Source organism: Ahaetulla prasina, chromosome 18, assembly GCF_028640845.1.
Source record: "Ahaetulla prasina isolate Xishuangbanna chromosome 18, ASM2864084v1, whole genome shotgun sequence".
NCBI classification, from domain to species: domain Eukaryota; kingdom Metazoa; phylum Chordata; class Lepidosauria; order Squamata; family Colubridae; genus Ahaetulla; species Ahaetulla prasina.
In genome coordinates, this window is record NC_080556.1 from 761,698 (window position 1) to 783,680 (window position 21,983).

At 47.9% G+C, this 21,983-nt stretch overlaps 1 protein-coding gene across 1 annotated transcript in view; it reads left to right on the forward strand.

The window, feature by feature from the left end:
* AJAP1 (adherens junctions associated protein 1) overlaps window positions 1-21,983 on the forward strand; it is a 59,667-nt gene that overhangs the window by 33,018 nt on the left and 4,666 nt on the right. The window contains exons 3-5 of the mRNA XM_058161377.1: window positions 12,678-12,765; window positions 18,532-18,774; window positions 20,356-20,490. Coding sequence (XP_058017360.1) covers window positions 12,678-12,765; window positions 18,532-18,774; window positions 20,356-20,428 — 404 coding nt within the window. The 3' untranslated portion in view covers window positions 20,429-20,490. The remainder of the gene's footprint in view (window positions 1-12,677; window positions 12,766-18,531; window positions 18,775-20,355; window positions 20,491-21,983) is intronic.

Genomic DNA, 21,983 nt, shown 5'->3' on the forward strand with positions numbered 1-21,983 from the left:
GGAAACCCTAGACCATTTCAATCTATCCATCCATCTATCTATCTATCTGTCTATCTATCTATCTACCTACCTACCTACCTACCTACCTACCTACCTACCTACCTACCTACCTACCTACCTACCTACCTACCAGAATAGAACTGGAAGGGACCTTGGAGGTCTTCTAGTCCAACCCCTGCTCAGGCAGGAAACCCTAGACCATTTCAATCAATCTATCTATCTATCTATCTATCTATCTATCTATCTATCTATCTATCTATCTATCTATCTATCTATCTACCTACCTACCTACCTACCTACCTACCTACCTACCTACCTACCTACCTATCTACCAGAATAGAACTGGAGGGGACCTTGGAGGTCTTCTAGTCCAACCCCCTCCTCCAGCAGGAAACCCTAGACCATTGCATTCCCCCTCCCCCCCTCTCTCTCTCTCTCTCTCTCAGAATAGAGCTGGAGGGGACCTTGGAGGTCTTCTAGTCCAACCCCCTGCTCAAGCAGGACACCCTCAACCACACCAGTCAAATGACTGTCCAGTGACGGAGCGCCCACAACTTCTGGAGAGAATCTCTTCCACCGATTAATTGTTTTCACTGTCATTTCTCCTTAGCTCAGACGCTCGGCAACTGGCTCGCATTTATGACGGTCACAGCACCCTGGGGTCACGTGATTCCTCCCCCCCCCTTTGGCGACCTTCTGCCGGCAGATCCACTTCACAAGCCTGTGGTTGTTCCTAATTTAGCAACGGCAGCGGTTCCCTTAACAACGGTGACCAGAACGGTCGTAAAATGGGACAAAACTCACTCGGCACTTGTCTGGAGCAGCAGTGGACATTTCGACTTCAATTGTGGTCATAAGTCAAGGACTACCTCCTGTATTTGAATGGCGTCTCTGCAGCCTCTGCTGGAACATTCGTCAGCTTTGACCAGCCAATGGAAAAAAACAACAACCCACATTTATTCTTCTTTTCTTTGTAATTTACACCCGGAGTGTTGGGTGAATGAAGGCCAGCCCTATTGGGGCTCTAATCCTGTCTCCTCCCCCCCCAAAGGCCATCATCGCTTGGCTCCTAATTACCCCTTAATTAAGCATGCTGACCCATTGCGAAGCATTTCTCACCTAACGGCTTTCGCTATTATTCACCCTCCAGCACAATATCTGCGGTCTGAACCTGAGAAAAATAAGTTATTTCTGTCGGCGCCAGACCAGGCCAGCAGGCTTTAAACGCGGCTGTCCAAGCCAAGAATTATTTGGGAAAAACACGAAGCCGGCTTGCAAAGGAACCAAGTCAACACCGGACAGTTGCAAGCCGACAACCGAGAGAGGAAAATTGTTTCATTCAAACTCTGCCTCCGGGTTGACCTGTGACAGGTCATCCTCGCCTTACGACCGCAAAGGAGCCCCAAATTTACGTTGCTAAGCGAGACATTCATCGAGCTGCGTTTTACATCCTCTCTCTTTCCACCGTTGTTAAGTGAATCGCTGCAGTTGTTAAGTGAGTAACTCAGTCGTTAAGTGAACTGGGCTTCCCCCCATTGACTTGGCTGGTCAAGAAGGCCGCAAAAGGGGATCACGTGACCCCGGGACACTGCGACCGTCATAAATATGAGTCAGTTGCCAAGTGTCAGAATTTTGATCACGTGACCACTGGGGATGCTGCAGCCGTCGTCGGGGTGAAAACTGGTTGTAAGTCATTTTTTTCAGTGCTGTTGTAACTCTGAACCGTCACTAAATGAACGGTTATAAGTGGAGGACTGCCTGTAACCTAAGAATTCAACCAGAGTTTCTTTCTTCAATGACTGAAGTCTATTGAGAAGGCGGGAGGGGTGGAGTAGAAGACCTCTAAGGTCCCTTTCAAAGCTGTTATTCTGTTGTTATTTCTCTTATCCGTTATACCTTCTTTCCTTCTTTTTTTAACTGCCCATAATCTTTCTTTCTTTTTCCTTTGTTTAAAAAAAGGGGGAAAGATAAATACAGACACACACACATGTATGGGCTGTTTTTAAGAGGGGAAGAAGCGGGGAAATAGCTGTGAAATCTCCCATTATTTTTATAGCCCCTGTCAGTTTGATATAGGAACCTGACAGGCGGCAGGCTGGAGGGGAAAGAATGAAATAAAATGAAGCCGAGGACATTTCAGAAGGATTGGAAAAAAGGAGGAGAACTAATATATATTGTCCCAAGGAAACTCAAGGGGCCTTGGCGAACTGAAGGACAAAAGAATTTGATAGAAGAGTTGGAGCATGGCGGAGGAAGGAGGGCTCCCTGGGGCTCTCTGAGCTGGGTGGGTTCCTCGCAGACCTCTCTTGGCCCAACTAGGGAACATCATCAGTGCTAGAAGGGAATGGGGGTATGCATAGAGGAGGGAGGAGGAGGAATCTCGCTTAGCAATGGAAATATTGAGCTCAATTCTGGTCGTAAGTTGAGGACTGCCTATATTTTTAAGCAAGAAACCCGTATTTTTAGCTCTTCACTGGCACAGCCTTACATCCCCTGTCTTGACTTAACCCAGTTTCTGGACGCCTTCCAGTCTCTTTTGACGGCCTCCCATTGCGCCCCCTCCACCTCCCCTCCCCCCAGGGCAGAACCTGCTGAAACCCCCCAAAACGTGGAGGGAAAGACAGCAGCCTCTCTGGAGCCTCCATCCCTCCAGCTGAGCCATCAGAGCTGCCTCAAATCTCTCCGGCTTAATTTACTCCCCGGAGGATGAGAACGGAAGCAAAGAAAGAAAGAAAGAAAGAAAAAAAATCTCATTTGTAAACAGCCCAACATCTCCAAGCTGAGATCAGATCCGAGATTTGAATCTTCACCCAGGATTGACAAATCCTCTCCGAGCGGAGAACTCCGTGGGAGAGGAAAGGCCGGGCGAATCGGAAACACCGACCCCCCCCACCCCCCTCCAAATCTGGGGCTCTGGAAGGATGACATTGATGGGGACGCGGCTGTCAGGACGGCTGAGTAAGGGGAAAAGCAGCACGAGGGCATTTGGATGCCCTCTGGGTACCCCTGCCCTCTGGGTGGAGACACCAGGACAAGGGACGAACTGCCTCGTGTGGGGGCTCCCACATTTAAACAGGGGTGTTTTAGTTTGCTCATGGAGGACTGGGGATGGAGAGGCTGGGTTTTATAAATGGGTCATTGGATTATTTTTTTTTAAAAGTCCTGCTTCTTTCTTTCTTTCTTTTCTTTGTAATTTACACCCGGAGTGTTGGGTGAATGAAGGCCAGCCCTATTGGGGCTCTAATCCTGTCTCCTCCCCCCCCAAAGGCCATCATCGCTTGGCTCCTAATTACCCCTTAATTAAGCATGCTGACCCATTGCGAAGCATTTCTCACCTAACTGCTTTCGCTATTATTCACCCTCCAGCACAATATCTGCGGTCTGGACCTGAGAAAAATAAGTTATTTCTGTCGGCGCCAGACCAGACCAGCAGGCTTTAAACGCGGCTGTCCAAGCCAAGAATTATTTGGAAAAAACACGAAGCCGGTTTGCAAAGGAACCAAGTCAACACCGGACAGTTGCAAGCCGACAACCGAGAGAGGAAATTGTTTCATTCAAACTCTGCCTCCGGGTTGACCTGTGACAGGTCATCCTCGCCTTACGACCGCAAAGGAGCCCCAAATTTATGTTGCTAAGCGAGACATTCATCAAGCTGCGTTTTACATCCTCTCTCTTTCCACCGTTGTTAAGTGAATCGCTGCAGTTGTTAAGTGAGTAACTCAGTCGTTAAGTGAACTGGGCTTCCCCCATTGACTTGGCTGGTCAAGAAGGCCGCAAAAGGGGATCACGTGACCCCGGGACACTGCGACCGTCATAAATACGAGCCAAGTGTCAGAATTTTGATCACGTGACCACTGGGGATGCTGCAGCGGTCGTCAGGGTGAAAACTGGTTGTAAGTCATTTTTTTCCAGCGCTGTTGTAACTCTGAACCGTCACTAAATGAACGGTTATAAGTGGAGGACTGCCTGTAACCTAAGAATTCAACCAGAGTTTCTTTCTTCAATGACTGAAGTCTATTGAGAAGGCGGGAGGGGTGGAGTAGAAGACCTCTAAGGTCCCTTTCAAAGCTGTTATTCTGTTATTATTTCCCTTATCCGTTATACCTTCTTTCCTTCTTTTTTTAACTGCCCATAATCTTTCTTTCTTGTTCCTTTGTTTAAAAAAAGGGGGAAAGATAAATACAGACAGACACACATGTATGGGCTGTTTTTAAGAGGGGAAGAAGCGGGGAAATAGCTGTGAAATCTCCCATTATTTTTATAGCCCCTGTCAGTTTGATATAGGAACCTGACAGGCGGCAGGCTGGAGGGGAAAGAATGAAATAAAATGAAGCCGAGGACATTTCAAAAGGATTGGAAAAAAGGAGGAGAACTAATATATATTGTCCCAAGGAAACTCAAGGGGCCTTGGCGAACTGAAGGACAAAAGAATTTGATAGAAGAGTTGGAGCATGGCGGAGGAAGGAGGGCTCCCTGGGGCTCTCTGAGCTGGGTGGGTTCCTCGCAGACCTCTCTTGGCCCAACTAGGGAACATCATCAGTGCTAGAAGGGAATGGGGGTATGCATAGAGGAGGGAGGAGGAGGAATCTCGCTTAGCAATGGAAATATTGAGCTCAATTCTGGTCGTAAGTTGAGGACTGCCTATATTTCTAAGCAAGAAACCCGTATTTTTAGCTCTTCACTGGCACAGCCTTACATCCCCTGTCTTGACTTAACCCAGTTTCTGGACGCCTTCCAGTCTCTTTTGACTGCCTCCCATTGCGCCCCCTCCACCTCCCCTCCCCAGGGCAGAACCTGCTGAAACCCCCAAAACGTGGAGGAAAGACAGCAGCCTCTGGAGCCTCCATCCCACCAGCTGAGCCACCAGAGCTGCCTCAAATCTCTCCGGCTTAATTTACTCCCCGGAGGATGAGAACGGAAGCAAAGAAAGAAAGAAAGAAAGAAAAAAAATCTCATTTGTAAACAGCCCAACATCTCCAAGCTGAGATCAGATCCGAGATTTGAATCTTCACCCAGGATTGACAAATCCTCTCCGAGCGGAGAACTCCGTGGGAGAGGAAAGGCCGGGCGAATCGGAAACACCGACCCCCCCCACCCCCCTCCAAATCTGGGGCTCTGGAAGGATGACATTGATGGGGACGCGGCTGTCAGGACGGCTGAGTAAGGGGAAAAGCAGCACGAGGGCATTTGGATGCCCTCTGGGTACCCCTGCCCTCTGGGTGGAGACACCAGGACAAGGGACGAACTGCCTCGTGTGGGGGCTCCCACATTTAAACAGGGGTGTTTTAGTTTGCTCATGGAGGACTGGGGATGGAGAGGCTGGGTTTTATAAATGGGTCATTGGATTATTTTTTTTTAAAAGTCCTGCTTCTTTCTTTCTTTCTTTCTTTCTTTCTTTCTTTCTTTCTTTCTTTCTTTCCTCCCTCCCTCCCTCCCTTTCCCTTTTTCTCCTCCCACCCACCCTCCCTCCCTCCCGCTCCTTCATTTCTTTTCTCTCCTTCCTTCCTCTCTTTCTCCTTCCTTTCCCTCCCCCTTCCTCCCTTTCTTCCTCTCCTCCCTTCCTTTTCTTCTCCCTTTTTCTTCTTTTCTCTCTCCTTCTTCCTTTTCCTTCTTTCCTTCCTTCTGTACCTTCTTCTGCTTTCTTCCCCTTCCCTTCCTCTTCCTTCCTTTCTTTCTCCCTTCCATCTCTTCCCTGTAAATTCCTCCCTTCCTACTTTCCTCCTTCCTCCCTCAACTTCTTTTCCTTTCGTTCCTCCCCTCCCTCTTCCTTCCTTCCTTCTTGCCTGCCTGCCTGCCTTCCTTCCTTCCTTCCTTCTTGCCTGCCTGCCTGCCTTCCTTCCTTCCTTCCTTCTTGCCTGCCTTCTTCCTTCCTTCCTTCCTTTCCTCCCTTCCCTCTTCCTTCCTTCCTTCCTTCCTTCCTTCCTTCCTTCCTCCCTCCCTCCCTCCCTCCCTCCCTCCCTTCTTAACTATCTATCTAACTTCTCCCTGCTTAACTTCTCCCTGGTCTTGCTGGTTCTCAGAGCCGCCGGTCCCGTCCTCTATAAACCCAAGTAAACCGAGTCTTGATCCTTCCCTGGGAAGCTTTTGACCAGACAGATGTAAGGGGGCGGCCCTGAACCCTCCACAGCCCACCCCTCCAGCTGCTGGAGACCCCAGGCCCGTAAATCACCCCGCTTGCCGCAACCAAGTGCCGGAGACGCCCGGCTGAAGGAGAACAGGCTGATCCATCCCTGGCCTGGCACCCGATGGAGGCTTGTTTGGATGAGCAGTGGCTGTTTTGGCCGGCCAAGCGTGGCGCGATGTTCAATTAAAGTAATAAACAAAGTGAAATCTGCGCTCAGCAGTCCTGGCTGGCCTCAAAAACCGTTGCTGAGAGGGACGCAGAGCCGAGAAACCAAAGAGAGAGAAAGAGAGAGAGAGAGAGAGAGAGAAAGGAGCCGAGGTTCATTGGGGAAGACTTGACATCTCTGCGGCCTTCTTGCCCGGCTGCTTCTGGGCAGCGTCTGGCACGCTTCTCCCCTCGGTGAAGGTCTCATGAACCCCTGCCGGCGGATTGTTGTCCTGGCGAGGAGGCCAAAGCCCAAAACTCTTCTCCTGGCACAGATGGTCTAATCCGCCTTGAAAGGCTCCTAAACGGACGGTTAGCACGCGGTCTCCCAGGAACGCCAGGCAGGAGGCAGCTGCCAGGCCGCATTAGAGGCCTCCGCTTCAGAGCATGGCCGGCTGGGAAGCGGCGATGGTCGCCACCTCCGTGGCCCTTGCCCCGTGTGGTTCTCTGCTGAATTCAAAGCCTTTTGGATATGCGTGTGTATGTGTGTGAGAGAGAGATGATAGATAGATAGATAGATAGATAGATAGATAGATAGATAGATAGATAGATAGATAGATAGATAGATAGATAGATAGGATGGGTGGATGGATGGATGGATGGATGGATGGATGGATGGATGGATGGATGGATGGATGGATGATAGGTAGGTAGGTAGATATATAGATGGATGGATGGATGGATAGATAGATAGATAGATAGATAGATAGATAGATAGATAGATAGATAGATAGATAGATAGATAGATAGATAGATAGGATGGGTGGATGGGTGGATGGATGGATGGATGGATGGATGATAGGTAGGTAGGTAGATATATAGATGGATGGATGGATAGATAGATAGATAGATAGATAGGATGGGTGGATGGGTGGATGGGTGGATGGGTGGATGGATGGATGGATGGATGGATGGATGGATGGATGGATGGATATATAGATAGACAGATGGACAGATGGATATAGATAGATAGATAGATAGATAGATAGATAGATAGATAGATAGATAGATAGATAGATAGATAGATAGATAGATGGATGGATGGATGGATGATGGATAGATAGATAGATAGATAGATAGATAGATAGATAGATAGATAGATAGGATATATGGATGGATGCATGGATGTAACAACTTGCATCCAGATAGATAGATAGATAGATAGATAGATAGATAGATAGATAGATAGATAGATAGATAGATAGATAGATAGATAGAGATCCACTATGATGGGATCTGGGAAAGTAGATGCATCTTCCCAGATCTCCAGCCAAATCGAAGACAATAGAGGCACAGAGTTGGAAGGGACTTTGGAGATCTTCTAGTCCAACTCCCTGCTGAAGCAGGAGACCTTATTCCATCCTGGTTGTCCTTCTCTTCTTGAAGACCTCCAGTGATGGAGCATCCACAACTTCTGAAGGAAAGCTGTTCCACTGGTTAATTGTTCTCACTGCCAGAAAATTCCAGGTTGCTTCTTTCCTTGATGAGTTTCCATCCGTTGTTCCTTGACCTGCATTCTGGTGCTTTGGAGAACCGGTCGACCGCCTCTTTTCCATGACAGCCCTTCAAATATTGGAAGACTGCCATCACATCACCCCTAGTCCTTCTCACCCACTGCTTATAATAGGTCCTTTCAGACTGGACTTCACAGCTTCTTCTTCATGCTCTTGAGATGCCTTCAAAACCCCCTGACTCTCCCCTCCCCCCACCTCCCAAAGAACCACCAGCTGCCCAATGTCTTCTCTGCTGCTTCCTTGAAGGACACCTTCTTCTTACCAAGAGTCCTTTCCGCTGCACCTTTGAGTGGTTCCTTCAAGTTTATCAGCGTCAACAAAACAAGTTGAAGGGCAGCAAGATTATAATCATTGGCCAGGAAGCTTGGCAGCAGCTGCTGGTGTGACTCACACAAACAGAGGTGCCCTTGGCTTTGTGTGTGGCATTTCTGGGCAGGAACGGTGTCCTCGAATCTTCAATTGGGTGAGTTTTGTTGAGTGGCCCTTTTAGGACCTCCTGAGTTTAAGCTTCATTTCCAAGCTCGGTCAGGTTTGATTTGAGAGTCACCTGGTTTGATTCTGGGAGAAGGACAAATGTTGGACATCTTTAGCCTGGAGGAGAGAAGACTTCAGGGCGACGTGGCAGATGTATCTGAAGGATGTCATGGAAAGGTTGAACCAAAGTGTTTGGAGACGGTCCAGAAGGTAGGAGAGGAAAGAAAGGACAAGGAGACAGATGTTGGTTGGGCTTCAGGAAAGGTTTCCTCATGAGGAAGACCTGTTCAACTGCGGTGGGTTTTTCTTTGCTTGAGGCTGGAGGGTCGTTCTCATCATGGTAGATTCCTACACTGAGCAGGAAGGTGGATTAGATGTTCCTCAAAGTATCTTCTAACTCTTCCAGCCTGTTGCTGTAATCCTGGGGTCTCCAAATGTGGCCACTTTAAGACTTGTGGGCTTCAACTCCCAGAATTCCCCTAGGGAATTCTGGGAGTTGAAGTCCACAAGTCTTAAAATGGCCACGTTTTGGAGGACCCTGCAATAATCCATGAGACTTGGAAGCTCAAAACTCAAAACTTAGCTTGCTCTTTCTACTGTTCCCTTTTACGGTGATGAATCTAAGGACAACAGATGTTTCTGAACAGATGCTGTCCCTATCACATAAAACATTTAAACCCAAGTTAACCATCTGGGACCTCATCACTGTGTTCCAGAACATGTTGTGTTCAAATCTCAAGATGCTTTCATGAATCAGGTTCTGATAGTCTTCATTGGATGGGCGGGTGGAAGCATCTCCCTAGGACCTGACCTTGGTGGTGACACACATACCTCTGGGCCACAAAATTAACACACAAGAGCATAGAATCTTAGGCCTAGAAGGGACCTTGGAGGTCTTCTAGTCCAACCCCATACTCAAGCAGGAGGCCCTGGACCATCAAACTCTCTCCCTCAAGGCCTGGCATGCAAACATTTGATAGTCCAAAGTATTTGGGAAGCAATTCATTGCATTGGGCAAAGTTGCAGGTTGTCTTTGACTTTACGACCTTTCTTGCCACATTTATTAAGTGCACCACTGCAGTTAAGTTAGTAACACTTCCTCCTCTACCCCCCCTTTCCTTTCCTTTCCTTTTCTCCTTTCCTTTTCTTCCTTCCTTCCTTCTTTCTTTCCTTTCCTTTCCTTCCCTTTCCTCCCTTCTTCCTTTTTCTTTCTTTCTTTTTCTTTTTCCTTTCTCTCCTACATTTTTTTCTTTCCTCCCTCCCTTCCTTTCCCTTCCCCTTTTCTTTCTTTCTTCTTTCTTTCCTTCCTTTCTTTGTTTCCTCCCTCCTTCCCCTTCCCCTTTCCCTCGTTTAATGTCATTTTTCTTCCCTCCCTTTCTCTCTTCTTCCTTCGTTCCTCCCTCCCTCCCTCCCTCTTTTTTCCTTCCTCCCTCCCTCCCTCCCTTCTTCCCTCCCTCTCTCGCAAGGCATCAGAAGCTCACCCAAATGCTTCTCAGTGGAGGAAACCACAATGGAGGGCAGGAGGACAGAAGGATGCACATTCCCAGGGTCCTTGGAGGAAATAATTCTAGCCTTCTGAAATGGCTGGTTTCCCACCTGGAAATCAAAGCCGAAGATTTGCCACAGATGGATCCCAGATTGCCACAATCGGCTGCATGAGCACGGAAGCAAAGTGCCACTCTCTTGAACTGAAGTGGGCTTAATGAACATAAACAGCCATTGCCAGGGACGTCTCCGGCTGCAAATGGAGGGAGAAATTGGCAGGGTAATCCCGGCCTCTGTCAGGACACATCAGTCCTGTGGAGCTGGAAATACATTCCTCAGCTCTCTGTTGAGGCTGGGAGATGCCACAAGAGGTGGTGTCTCTCCCCCGTTATGGCTTGGATCACTTCTCTGGGACTGAATTGGGACTGTTTTACCCCTCCAGACTGCTGCAGGGAAGGGAGAAAGGGAGAGGAGGAGCAAGGGAGGGAAAGAGAGGAAGAGAAAGAGAGGAAGGATGGAAAGGAGGGAGGGAGGAAAAATGAGAAGGAAGGAAGGAACAAAAAGGAAGGGAGGGAGGGAGGAAAAGGGAGGGAGGGAGGGAAAGAGAGGAAGGGAAAGAAGGAGGAAGGATGGAAAGGAGAGAGGGAGGAAAAAAGAGAAGGAAAGAAGGAAGGAAAGAAGAGAGGGAGGAAAGAAGAGAGGGAGGGAGGAAAGAAGGAAGGAAGGAAAGAAGGAAGGAAGGAAGGAAGGAAGGAAGGAAGGAAGGAAGGAAGGCCCTATAAACACATTTATTTCTCCAAGTTGCATGAATAATTGGGGTCATTGTCATTACGACCAAGCATATTGTGTAAAAGGGCATTCTAAGAACATTTTTGGGGACATTTCTAAGAGCCACCGCAGAGATTGGGGTTAAAAATCTCTGTAAAAGAGAGGAGGCCGAGTGCAAAACCTTAAAAATTGGAAAACACGGTGGGTTCCAGGGGGTTAGTTTGGAAGAAATGGAAACCTCGCAGGCCAGAGCCTTGTACCATAATGCAGACATGAAAGTAAATTGGATTTATATTGATCGGTGCTTTGTTGCTATTTTCAAGACACATGTATTTTTTTAGCTGGGCCTACACAAAAGGGCCTTGTTTCTCAAGAGGGTCACTAATTTCTCGGCAACCCAGACTGGTGCGCTCCAAACCTATTTCTATTTGAGTTTTATCTGGAGAAGCCGAGCTTTCCCGCACTTTAGCCTCAGGAAAGAAAAAAAACCCCACTGTGGTGTTGGTTGTTCGGAGAGAAACTGACTGGTCCTTAATCAGTAAAATGTAGGAAACGGATGCCAATTTGGAACTTGAATTTGATGTGAAATTGACGGACCTAGCGGAGAAAGAGAGAGAAATGGACTTCTTTGTTTAGAGCAGGGGTCTGCAACCTTAAACACTCCAAGAGCCATTTGGACCCGTTTCCCACAGAAAAGAAAACACCGGGAGCCACAAAACCCTTCCTGTGCCTGACTATTTCTTGAGCGGCCACAAAACTAGAATATGTAGTTGAATTAAACCTTCTGTTTCCTTCTGAAGCTTTTCTTTTCTTGGATGTATCCATGGTTGGCCTACCGGGGGTTGAAAAGCTCAATAAATTGCGTGCCGGCGGGTGTCACACATTGGCGGTTGTGACGCCTATTTTGAGTGACAGGGAGCCGCAGCAGAGGGGTGAAAGAGCCACATGCGGCTCCAGAACCGCCGGTTGCTGATCCCTGGTTTAGAGACCGTAATACGACTAAATTTCAGGCCGTTGTGACATTTCATTACGGGCTAAAGAGAAGAATCGACTCTGGGACGGGAGGATTAGATGGGGTTTGACTAGAGAAATAGGGCCGCTTTGGAAAGAGAATCTGAGTTACATTGGACAGCTTGTGGGCTTTGTGAAGACAAAATCGAGAGAAGAATATTCTACGAGGGAAGGTTTTCAGAAGGTTGGCTGTTAGCATCTTAAGATACTTTATAGATTGGCGTTGTTTAAACTTGGAGGTGGTTTTGTTAATAGCTCTAAATATCTGCGAGAAAATCACCAAGGAGCCCACGATAATTCTTCTCTTCCTCCTCTTCTTCCACTCTGCAAACCCCACTCCCTTTCATCACTGATCATGATCCCTAGTTGGGTCATGAAACGTCTGCAAGAAAACCACCCAGCTCAGAGGACTCTATAAGGACTCTATAATCCTCCTCTTCCTCCTCCTCCTCCTCCACTTCTTCTGTTCTTCCACTCCTTCTCTTTCTCCTTCTTCTCTTTCTCTTTCTCCTCTCCTTCCCTTCTAGAACAGAAAGTGTCCCAGTAATTATTAACAATAGTAATTACTAGTAGATCCAGCACTGATGATGTTACCTAGTTGGGTCATGAAACATCTGCAAGAAAACCACCCAGCTTGGAGACCACCAAGGACCCCACAGTTCTCCTCCTCCTCCTCCTCCTCCTCCTCCTCCCCCCCCTCCCTTCTGGCACTGATGATATTCCCTAGTTGGGTCGGAAACATTTGCAAAGAAAACCATCAAGCTCACAGAGCACAACGGACTCCACAGTCCTCCTCCCCCCTCCTCTCGACAAACCCCCCCTCCCTTCTGGCACTGATGATGTTCCCTAGCTGGGTCATGAAATGTTTGCAAGAAAACATCCAAGCTCAGAGACCCTCAAGGGACCCCCCACCGAGCTCCAAATCCCCTCTTCTTCTCCCGATTCCTCTAAATGTTCCTGAGTCTTTTTCCACCGGCCGATGCTTGGACCCCCAAGGGAGGGGTCAGAGTTTGGGGTTGCAGGGTGACCAACCGGTCCAGAGCTGAGCCGTCCAAGCGATGCCCAGAATCTTTGTTTCTTTGCTCTTTTTTCCCCAGGCCTGGCGCTTCATCAGATCATCACCATCACCGTCTCGCTCATCATGGTCATCGCCGCGCTGATCACGACTCTCGTCTTAAAAAATTGGTAAGGAGGTTTGACCGCCGTCGTGGGTTGGCTGTGTTGCCGGAGGGCAACAGCCACAGCTCTCAAACCGGTAGCCCGTTTGGGAGTCTCAGGGGGTCCTTGACGTGGAGGGATTTGGGATTGCTTTCAGTATCTAATTTTCGCGCCTATTGCTCCCGATCTTGTTTTCCTTCTGTTGCATTCAGTTCATACTCAGTAAAAGTACCTTCCTCTACAAACATGGAGTCAGGGGTTTTTCCTTTCTTGAGTTTTGAACGGAGGAGGCACGCCGGACAGTGTCCCTGCACACAATTTTCTCCTTTCTTCCAAATTGGGGGAAGGAAATATAAGACCCAAGCTAGTTTTAAAAAACAGAAAAGCTTTTCTCTCCGAGTTTTGACTTCTTGTTCCTGCGTTTTACCCTGACGATTTAATAGAGCCGCACGGCACAAGGGCAGTCTACCTGTTTCTTTTCAAATTAGAAATAAAGGGGTGTGGGTACTCATCCTTGGAAGATCCAGCAAGGTTTGGCTAGGAGTGTTGTAAATTGGCAGGAACTGCGATAGCTGGCCATCCGGGTTTTTGAACCGAGAACCTAGAACCTTGGTCCGTGATGGCGGAGCTCTGGCACGCAGATCCCTCTCTATGGACACGCCAGCCATCGCCCCAGCCCATCTCCACCAGGCATGGGCGCGTGCCTCTCGCCAGCCAGCTGGTCTTTGGGGCTCGGCCACGCATGCGGGGGATGTGTGCGCATGCGCAGGGGGTGGGTTGCAGTGGTGGGTTGCCCCCGGTTCGGAGTAGTAAAACTGGTGGGAGGCTCCACCCACTGACCCAAACGTCATCAAAACTCTACTGGGCATGTGCAGGGCATGATGCGAACCGGTGATAAAGGTAAGTAGAACCCACCCCTGGTGCATGTGCGGGGAGTGCAGGAGGTTTTCCAGGCCCAAAATGGGGCACGTAGGGCTGCTCGTGCTCCACCTCTGCACCCCATTTCGGGCCTAGAAAGGCTCCTGCACAAACCTGAAAGCCAAAATGGGGCTCGAGGGGTCCCGGAGCGCATGTGCAGTGGGGCCAGGGCACATGTCTGGGGGTGGTGCTCTCATTGCATTTTGGGGGTTCGGGCATGTGTGCGTACATTCGGGCGCGCATGAGTTTTGGCCACTCGGCCCCCAAAAGGTTAACCGTCCCTGACCCGGGTTCTGTGCAAAACATTCTCTTATGCAAAATATGCTCTGCACAATATCCCGGCCAACCTCTTCTTCTAGGCAAAATCTTCTTCTAGGTTCTGCGCAAAAGATTGTCCGATGCAGCATGTTCTATGCAAAATCTTCTCTGCAAAACAATTTCTGTGCACAATGTTCTTCCGGTCTTCGAAGCTTCTTGGTTTCTCCTCCGGCAGACGTACAAACAAAGAGGAAGTTTTTCAGCGCCAATCAGGGCTGTAAACCTTTGGTTGTAATCACACACGAACACAAACACACACACACACACACACAAACGGAGAGAGAGAGAAAGAGAGAGCACCAATGATTGGAAAGAAAGGGCAGGATAATTTGTGTCTCCCCGTCTGATCTGGGAAGAAGCCAAAGAGGTTACCCGGTTGCATTTCTTGGAGGCCACTTAGAGATGTGTGTGTGTGTACCAGATCTGTAGGTGATGGAGAGTGACACCAGGCATCCTTCTTCCACCAGCCAGGAAATCAAAACCTTCTTCTCCTGCCTTTCTATCTCTTCCGAGCTCTCATCTAGCTTAATTAGTTCCTTTTCTTCTTGCGGATTGGCTCCTGCATGGCGTAAACTAGGTTATGTCTTCGCTCGGGGCTCTTCTGCCGTCACTTCATTTCCTAGTGAATCCAACCTACTTTGAGATCAGCTCGCCTCATTTTCATCTTAAGACGAGACCTCTGGGAGACGATAGCCAGGATTGGAGACTGGGGAGAGGAGGAGGGAAGGTTGCAGCTTTTTGAAATTGCTTTACAACATCTCGCTGGTCTTCACGTTTGCTCCTCAAATGCTCCCGATCTGGAGAAGGTAAGGATGGAGTTTCCTAGGGTTGGTTGAGAAGGTCTCATAAAACGTAGAAAGTGTCCTTGGAGGACGAAGCCTGCTGAGATCCAGGCCCCGCCAATCAACTGTCTTTCGTGGTTGAGGAACCTCAAGAAGGACTTGAATATCCCCACCCATTGACTTGGAAAAGATCTGTGGCACTGAAAAAAAGTGACCTATGACCGTTTTACACACTTAACGACCCTCGCAGCGTCCCCCACAGTTATCAAAATTCAGGCGGACCAGCCAAGTCAATGAGGAAGCTGGATTCCCTTACCTAACTGAACAACTGCATTGGTTCACTTAACAACGGTGGCAAACCAAAGGTCGCAAAGCGGAGCAAAACTCCCTTCACAGCTGCCTCGCTTAGCAGTGAAAATGTTGGGCTCCATTGTGGCCGTAAGTCGAGAGCTAACTGTATGGTTTGACCATCAGTACAGATCAGGCCAAAAAATAAACCTGGATCGACCCTGGATCTGAATTACTTCCCAGATTTGGCATCGTTGAGCTGTTTTATAGACAGGAACTGTAACCGCTAATTAAAAAAATAAAACCACTGGAAATCTTATTTTTTCCTCGGTTATATTGAATTTCTTGTCTCTTCATCCGATTTCCTCCACATCCCTGCTGTATGGCTCATTTATCCATTTTCTCCTAAAAACAAAAAAGACAATTTTTTTCCCCCTCAGCGAGTTCAAGATTCCCCTTCAAGAGGAACGTCAGATCTGTTGAGCAGCTCCTAATAGTTGTGACTTTCTGTCATCTCCGCACTTGAGTTACATGAATCAACCTCAAAATGATTTGGCTGCAAATTAAAGCGAACTAAGCGGGGCGAGAGACAAGAAGAAGTTTAATCTCGTTTTCGTTTTAACGCAAACTGAATGAGGTCATATAATCGTTTGTGAGGATTTAACATGGAACGTGGAATGACAGGGTTGGAAGGGACCTCGGAGGTCTTCTAGTCCGACCCTCTGCTCAAGCAGGAGACCCTTTGCCACTCTGGACAACTGGCTGCCCATTTTTCTTGAAAACCTCCAGTGATGGAGCAGCCACAACTTCTGGTGGCAAGTTGTTCCACTGGTTAATTGTTCTCTCTGTCAGGAAAATTCTTCCGAGTTCTAGGTTGCTTCTCTCCTTGATTAGTTTCCATCCATTGTTTCTTGTCCTGCCTTTATGTGCTTTGGAATTACAGAACAACAGAGATGAAAGAGACCTTGGAGGTCTTCTAGTCCAACCCCCTGCTCAAGCAGGAGAACTTCTACCATCCTGGACAAATGGTTGCCAGTCTTCTCTTGAAGACCTCCAGCGATGGAGCAGCCACAACTTCTGCAGGCAAATCTTTCCCCTGATGAATTGTCCTCACTATCAAAAAATTTCTCCTTAATTCGAGGTCGGATCTCTCCTTGACAATCTTCCACCTGTTACTTCTTTCTGGGCTCTCGGGCGCTTTGGAGAAAAGTTGACCTCCTTCTTCTTGGTGAAGAGCCTGACAAATGTTGGAAGGCTGCTCCCATGTCCCCCTTGGCCCTCCTCTTTGATAGACGAGACGTATCCGGTTCCTGCAAGTGTTCATCATAGGTCTTAGCTTCCAGTCCCCTAATCATCTTGGTTGCTCTTCTCTGCACTCTAGATAGTTCTGAAAAAAAGAAAGGGGGCCACCAGGAGAAGAGAAAAAGAGGGACATCTCGATGTACTTCCTGGAGGTCAAAAAATGGGCCTACCGGAAATTCAGGAAGGCCGGAAACGGGCGTGTTTCCAGTCTCCAGAGACCCTCCAGAGCCTGGGGAGACCGTTTTCGCCCTCTCAGAGGCTCAAGGAAAACCTCCGGAGGCCGGGGAGGGCAAAAATGCCCGCCCACCCCCCACCATGGTGCAAGAGGCCGACTAGGCCACGCCCACCATGACCACGCCCACCCAGCAACTGGGCAGAGAACCCCTTGCTAAAATGTTTGAAGCCCCCCCCTCCCCCGTCTACAGCCAGCAAGCTCTTTAAAAGGTTTGAACTTCTCCAGAGTTGCACAGATGCTACAATCCATCTTCTTGGCCCACAATCCAGGAGGGGTCACATGCCAGGTGTGTGTGTGTGTGTGTGAGGCGGCTCCATCTGTCGAGGAGGAAACCCCCCCCCAAGAAAGCCATGACCCTGGAGAACAAAAGGAGAAGACAATTCTCTTTCCCTCCCCCTCCGTCGCAGGGGAAGAGGTATGTCTGAGTTGATGACAAATGGGCCGACGTGTCGCGCATACAAAATCATCTCAACAAGCAACAGTATTAAACTTGGTTCCGTTGCTTACACCGACACGGTACTTAGCGATGGTAATTTCCCTTTAATTACAACGGCCGTCATTTGAAACTCGAGATCGGATTATGGACGATAAATAAATACGTGCATAAAATGTACCTGGAACCCGAGGATCTCGCTCCGTGGTGACTGGTGTTTCTCAGGTACTAAAAAGCGATAATTAAATTTGGAATCGCAGGTAATTGCCGTCTCTCAGGAACGCCAGGACCGGTTGGCATTTGTGTTACTTTTTCTTATGAATTATTTACGGGGTTTTTTTTATCCCACTTTTTTTTTTAATTCCCCTGCGGAATGCCGGAGAACAGATGTGCTCACAACTCTGCTGAGCACAAAATCGCAGAGGTTGTGGCTTTTGTGCTGAATGAGGCCGAACCGATCGCACACAGACGCTCCATCACAAAATGATTGGCCTCCTTCCTTCAGATCAAGCCAGCATTCGTAGGATCCTGGTTTCTCGCCAGCCATTGCTTGACCCGTTTGTCAGCATGAGTTGGAGAACTCTGCTTGACCAGGGGGTTGGACTAGAAGACCTCCAAGGTCCCTTCCAACTCTTATCTTGCCATTCTGTATGAAAGTATCTCCTGCTTGAGCAGGGGGTTGGACTAGAAGACCTCCAGGGTCCCTTCCAACTCTGTTATCTTGCCATTCTGTATGTGTTGTGGTCCGCCAGCAGCCTGTGGACCTGGCAGCAGAGTCGGACAGTGAGAAGGCTGGGGAGGACAATGGGCCAGTCCTGGAGGCTGGGGAAGGCCCAGATGAGGGCTCTGCGTCGGAGGCAGAGATGGGGCCAGGGCCATCTGGGAGCGATGCGCAAACTCCGGAGCCTCCAGAGGCAGACAGCAGAGAGGCAGAGGAACAGGAGGAGCCTGTTCCTAGTGCACGCATGCAAAGAGCTGCCAGAAGGCAAGAGCAGCTGAAGCAAAAAGGACAACTCAGAAGTAAGGCCAGGAGATGATTGGCCACTCCCATATGACTTAAAAGAGCAGCAACGAGCCGTTGGGTTCTTTGTAGAAAAGCAACATTGATTCCATTGCTTCTTGTCAGTGTCTCTTGAACTTTGTGGGGGTTTTGCCAAGAAAAGCCTTTGGCAGGTTGCCAAAGACAGCAAAGGTTGGTGATAAGGCCGATGGACTGTTTATGAAGAATTTTGTTTTGGACGAAGCTGAGAATGAATTAATTCTCAGCTGTTTTAATAAAATAAGTTTGTTAAGGACTGAATTGTGTTTAGTAATCACTACTTGGGCCTGGGTCACAACAGTATGAAAGCATCTCCTTGCTTGAGCAGGGGGTTGGACTAGAAGACCTCCAAGGTCCCTTTCAAATCTGTTGTTCTCTTATTCTGCTATTTTGCTATTCTCTCATTCTCCATGGGGTAAGAAAGGGTCTCCTAAAACGCCAGATGTTTTTCAACCAGCCTCTCCTGTTCTCCTTCCAGCTGTGCGCAGAGGGGGAATGCCCGTCGGAACGGCCATCAGCGGAAAATTAAGCAGCAGGAAGAAAGTTGCCAAAACTTGACAGACTTTACTCCAGCCAGAGTGCCCAGCAACCTGGACATCTTCACGGCCTACAACGAAACCCTGCAGTGTTCGCACGAGTGCGTGAGGACGCCCGTCCCAATGTACGCCGAGGAGACAATACTCTCCCCGGGAGACTACAAGACCTCCTTCAACGGAAACAGGTGAGAGCTGTGGCTGATGGGCTATTCCGATCCAGAGTATGTTGAGTTGGAATGAAATCTTGTTTCATGAAGACATGAATTCCACAAGAGCAATAAAGAGTTCACCCAAAGTTCAGATACTTTGTGTGTGAGAAAGAGGTTAAGGACAGATCCTCCTTAAAGTTCCTAGACTACGGATAGTCCTTCACTTACTGCAGTTCATTTAGTGACTGTGGGAAGCCACAACAGCACTGGGGAAAAATGACTTAGGACATTTTTCACACTTATGATCATTGCAGCATTCCCCATGATCACATGATCCCTGCTCAATCAACTGCTCTGCCATTTTTGGCAAAGTGGCGATCCTTCTAGATTCCACCTTGTCAACTAGCTCCCAAACTGAAACATGCATATATACATTTATTTCTATTTCTTTCTCTCTTTTGGCCTCTTTTTCTCTTCTCTTTCCTCTCTCTCTTTTTCACTCTCTTCCTTCCTCTTCCTCTTCCTCTCCCTTTCCTCTTTATCTTTCCCCTTTTCTCTCTCTTTCTCTTCCTCTCCCCTTCTTCCTCTCCCTCCCTCTTTCTGCTCATCTCTCTCTCCCTTTCTCTTCCTCTCTTTCCCCCTTTCTTTCTCTCTCTCTCTCTTTCTCTTTTCTCTCTGCCTCCCTCTTTCTCTTTCTCTCTCGTTCCCTTTCTCTCTGTGTGTGATTTGTGAATTGTGGGGAAATGCTTGATATAAACAGCTGTTTATATTTCCCTTAAAACCCCCCCCCTCCTTTCCTCTCGATTGGTTTCCTAGCTGGGGTGTTTGCATTGCAGAAACTTCCCTGCAAACATCCGTCCTCCTGTTTGCTTTTAATGACAATTTCTGCCCAACCTTAACGCTCACATCGATATGGATCGGAAGCGGCCGGCCTTTGATTCCTGCACCAAAATAAATCCATGCAAATCAGTCTCTAATTGGTCTTCCTAAAATCAAATGGGACACGGGGCCAACCAATCGCTGGGGGGGGGAAAGAACAAAGATTCAAAGGGAGCTGTCCACCTTCTGGTGCTGAAACAAGGCATCAGAACATAGTATTAATATGCAGGTTCGACTTACCACCACAATTGAGCCCAAAATTTCCATCACTGAGTGAGACAGTTGGTAAGTGATCTCTGCCCCATCTTACGACCTTTCCTGCCACGGTTGTTAAATGAATCACTGCGGTTGTCAGGTTAGCTGCACAATCGTTAAGTGAATCCAGCTTCCCATTGACTTTCCTTGTCAGAGGGTCGCAAAAGCGGATCATGTTACCCCAGGACATTGCGACCATCGTAAATACAAGTCAGTTGCTGGATTTTGATCACGTTTCCCCAGGGACGCTGCAACAGTCGCTAAGTGTGAAAAGCAACCCTAAGTCCCCTATTTTCAGTGCTGTCGTAACTTCGAACGGTCGTTAAATGGACTGTGGTAAGTCGAGGACTACCAGCTGCTGTGAATCTGTGGTAGCTTTTTTTTCTTGCATGAAAGGAAAAGGAGGAAAAAAAAAAACCAAGAAAAATTTTCTTGCCAGAGAAGTGTGCAAATCCCACCCACCCCTTTTTCCCCCCTCTGCAGGGGGTCTTCCTCGGACCGCCATCTAATCCCCGTGGCCTTCGTATCGGAAAAATGGTTTGAGATTTCGTGTTGACCGGCCAAACTCTGTTTTTAACTTCCTGGAGGGGCAGCCAGACGCCGCGCAGCCGTTCCATGGTAAGTCCCTTCTCTAGCAGTTTGGATTTTTTCTTTAAAGAAAAATAAATAAATCTAGATGTCCTGTTGGGTCTGATGAACCTTCTCTCATGGGACCTTGGATGCATTAGAGGCGTTGATTCTTCTACCATCTCAAGAACCTGATGAGATGTCCCACAGCTGTTTTTTCTAAAAGGCGACTGGATTTTCTTGGCTTTTTCCTTAAAAACATTTTGCTTCTCATCCGAGAATGAGAACGCTATACTCCAAACTAGGGCATATAAAACCTTTGCCAGACCTATCCTTGATTAGTGCTCACCTGCCTGGAACCCTCGCTGTATTTCAGACATCAATACATGAGAGAGGGTCCAGAGATATTTTACTAGGAGACTTCTCAAATCTTCTGCTCAAAATAAAATTCCCTATTCAACCACCAGGCTTGAAATCTTAGCTCTAGAAAGCCTCGAATTACATTGTCTCCGTTCCGACCTATGCTCAGTTCATAAGATTATTTACCAAAACGTTCTACCTGTAAATGAGTACCTTAATTTCAACCGTAATAACACAAAGGGCTTTCAATAGATTTAAACTCAATGTAATTCGCTCTAATCCTGTTTGTAGGAAATATGACTTTTGCAACAGAGTAGTAAATGTTTGGAACACTCTACCTGATCCTGTTGTTAGTCTCTCTAATCCCCAGACCTTTTACCGTAAACTGTTTACCGTGGACCTTTCGTGTTTCTTAAGAGGTCCCTAAGGGGGCATGCATAAGAGCACCAGCGTGCCTACCGTCCCTGTCTTACTGTTTCCAATTATATGTAATCCTTCTATGTGTTTATGGCTAGGTTTTGCCTATTTATATCCTTGTTTTTGTGCCATTTTTTTTCATGTGTCCATGTCCATGTCTCTTCTGTTACTTGTTTTCTTGTACTTGTTATAAACAAACAAACAAACAAACAAACAAACAAACAGGCAGGGGGTTGGACTAGAAGGCCTCCAAGGTCCCTCCCAACTCTGTTGTTGTTGTTATTATTATTATTAAATAAATAAATAAATAAATAAGATGCTTCTTCAGAGCTGGTAACGGGGGGCCCACTATTGGAAGACTTGTAAGATTAGATCCTTGAGAAGGTCTATCTAAATGATCTTGAAGAGTTGACACAAACCTGATGGCCAGAAGTTTTGGGTGCTCCATCACTGGAGGCCTTCAAGAAGAAATTGGACAACCATTTGTCCCCCAATGGTCGAGGCCTAGGGTTTCCTGGTTGAGCAAAGAGTTGGACTAGAAGACCTCTAAGGTCCCTTCTAGCTCTATGATTCTGAGATGAATAAGATACAGGATGGATGGATGGATGGATGGATGGATGGATGGAACCGCTTGCCTCCAGAAATTGTGGGTGCTCCATCACTGCTTTTAAGACGAGACTGGCCAGCCATTTGTCTGAAATTGTATAGAATTTCCTGCTAAGCAGTGGGTTGGACTAGAAGACCTCTGAAGTCCCTTCCAGCTCTAG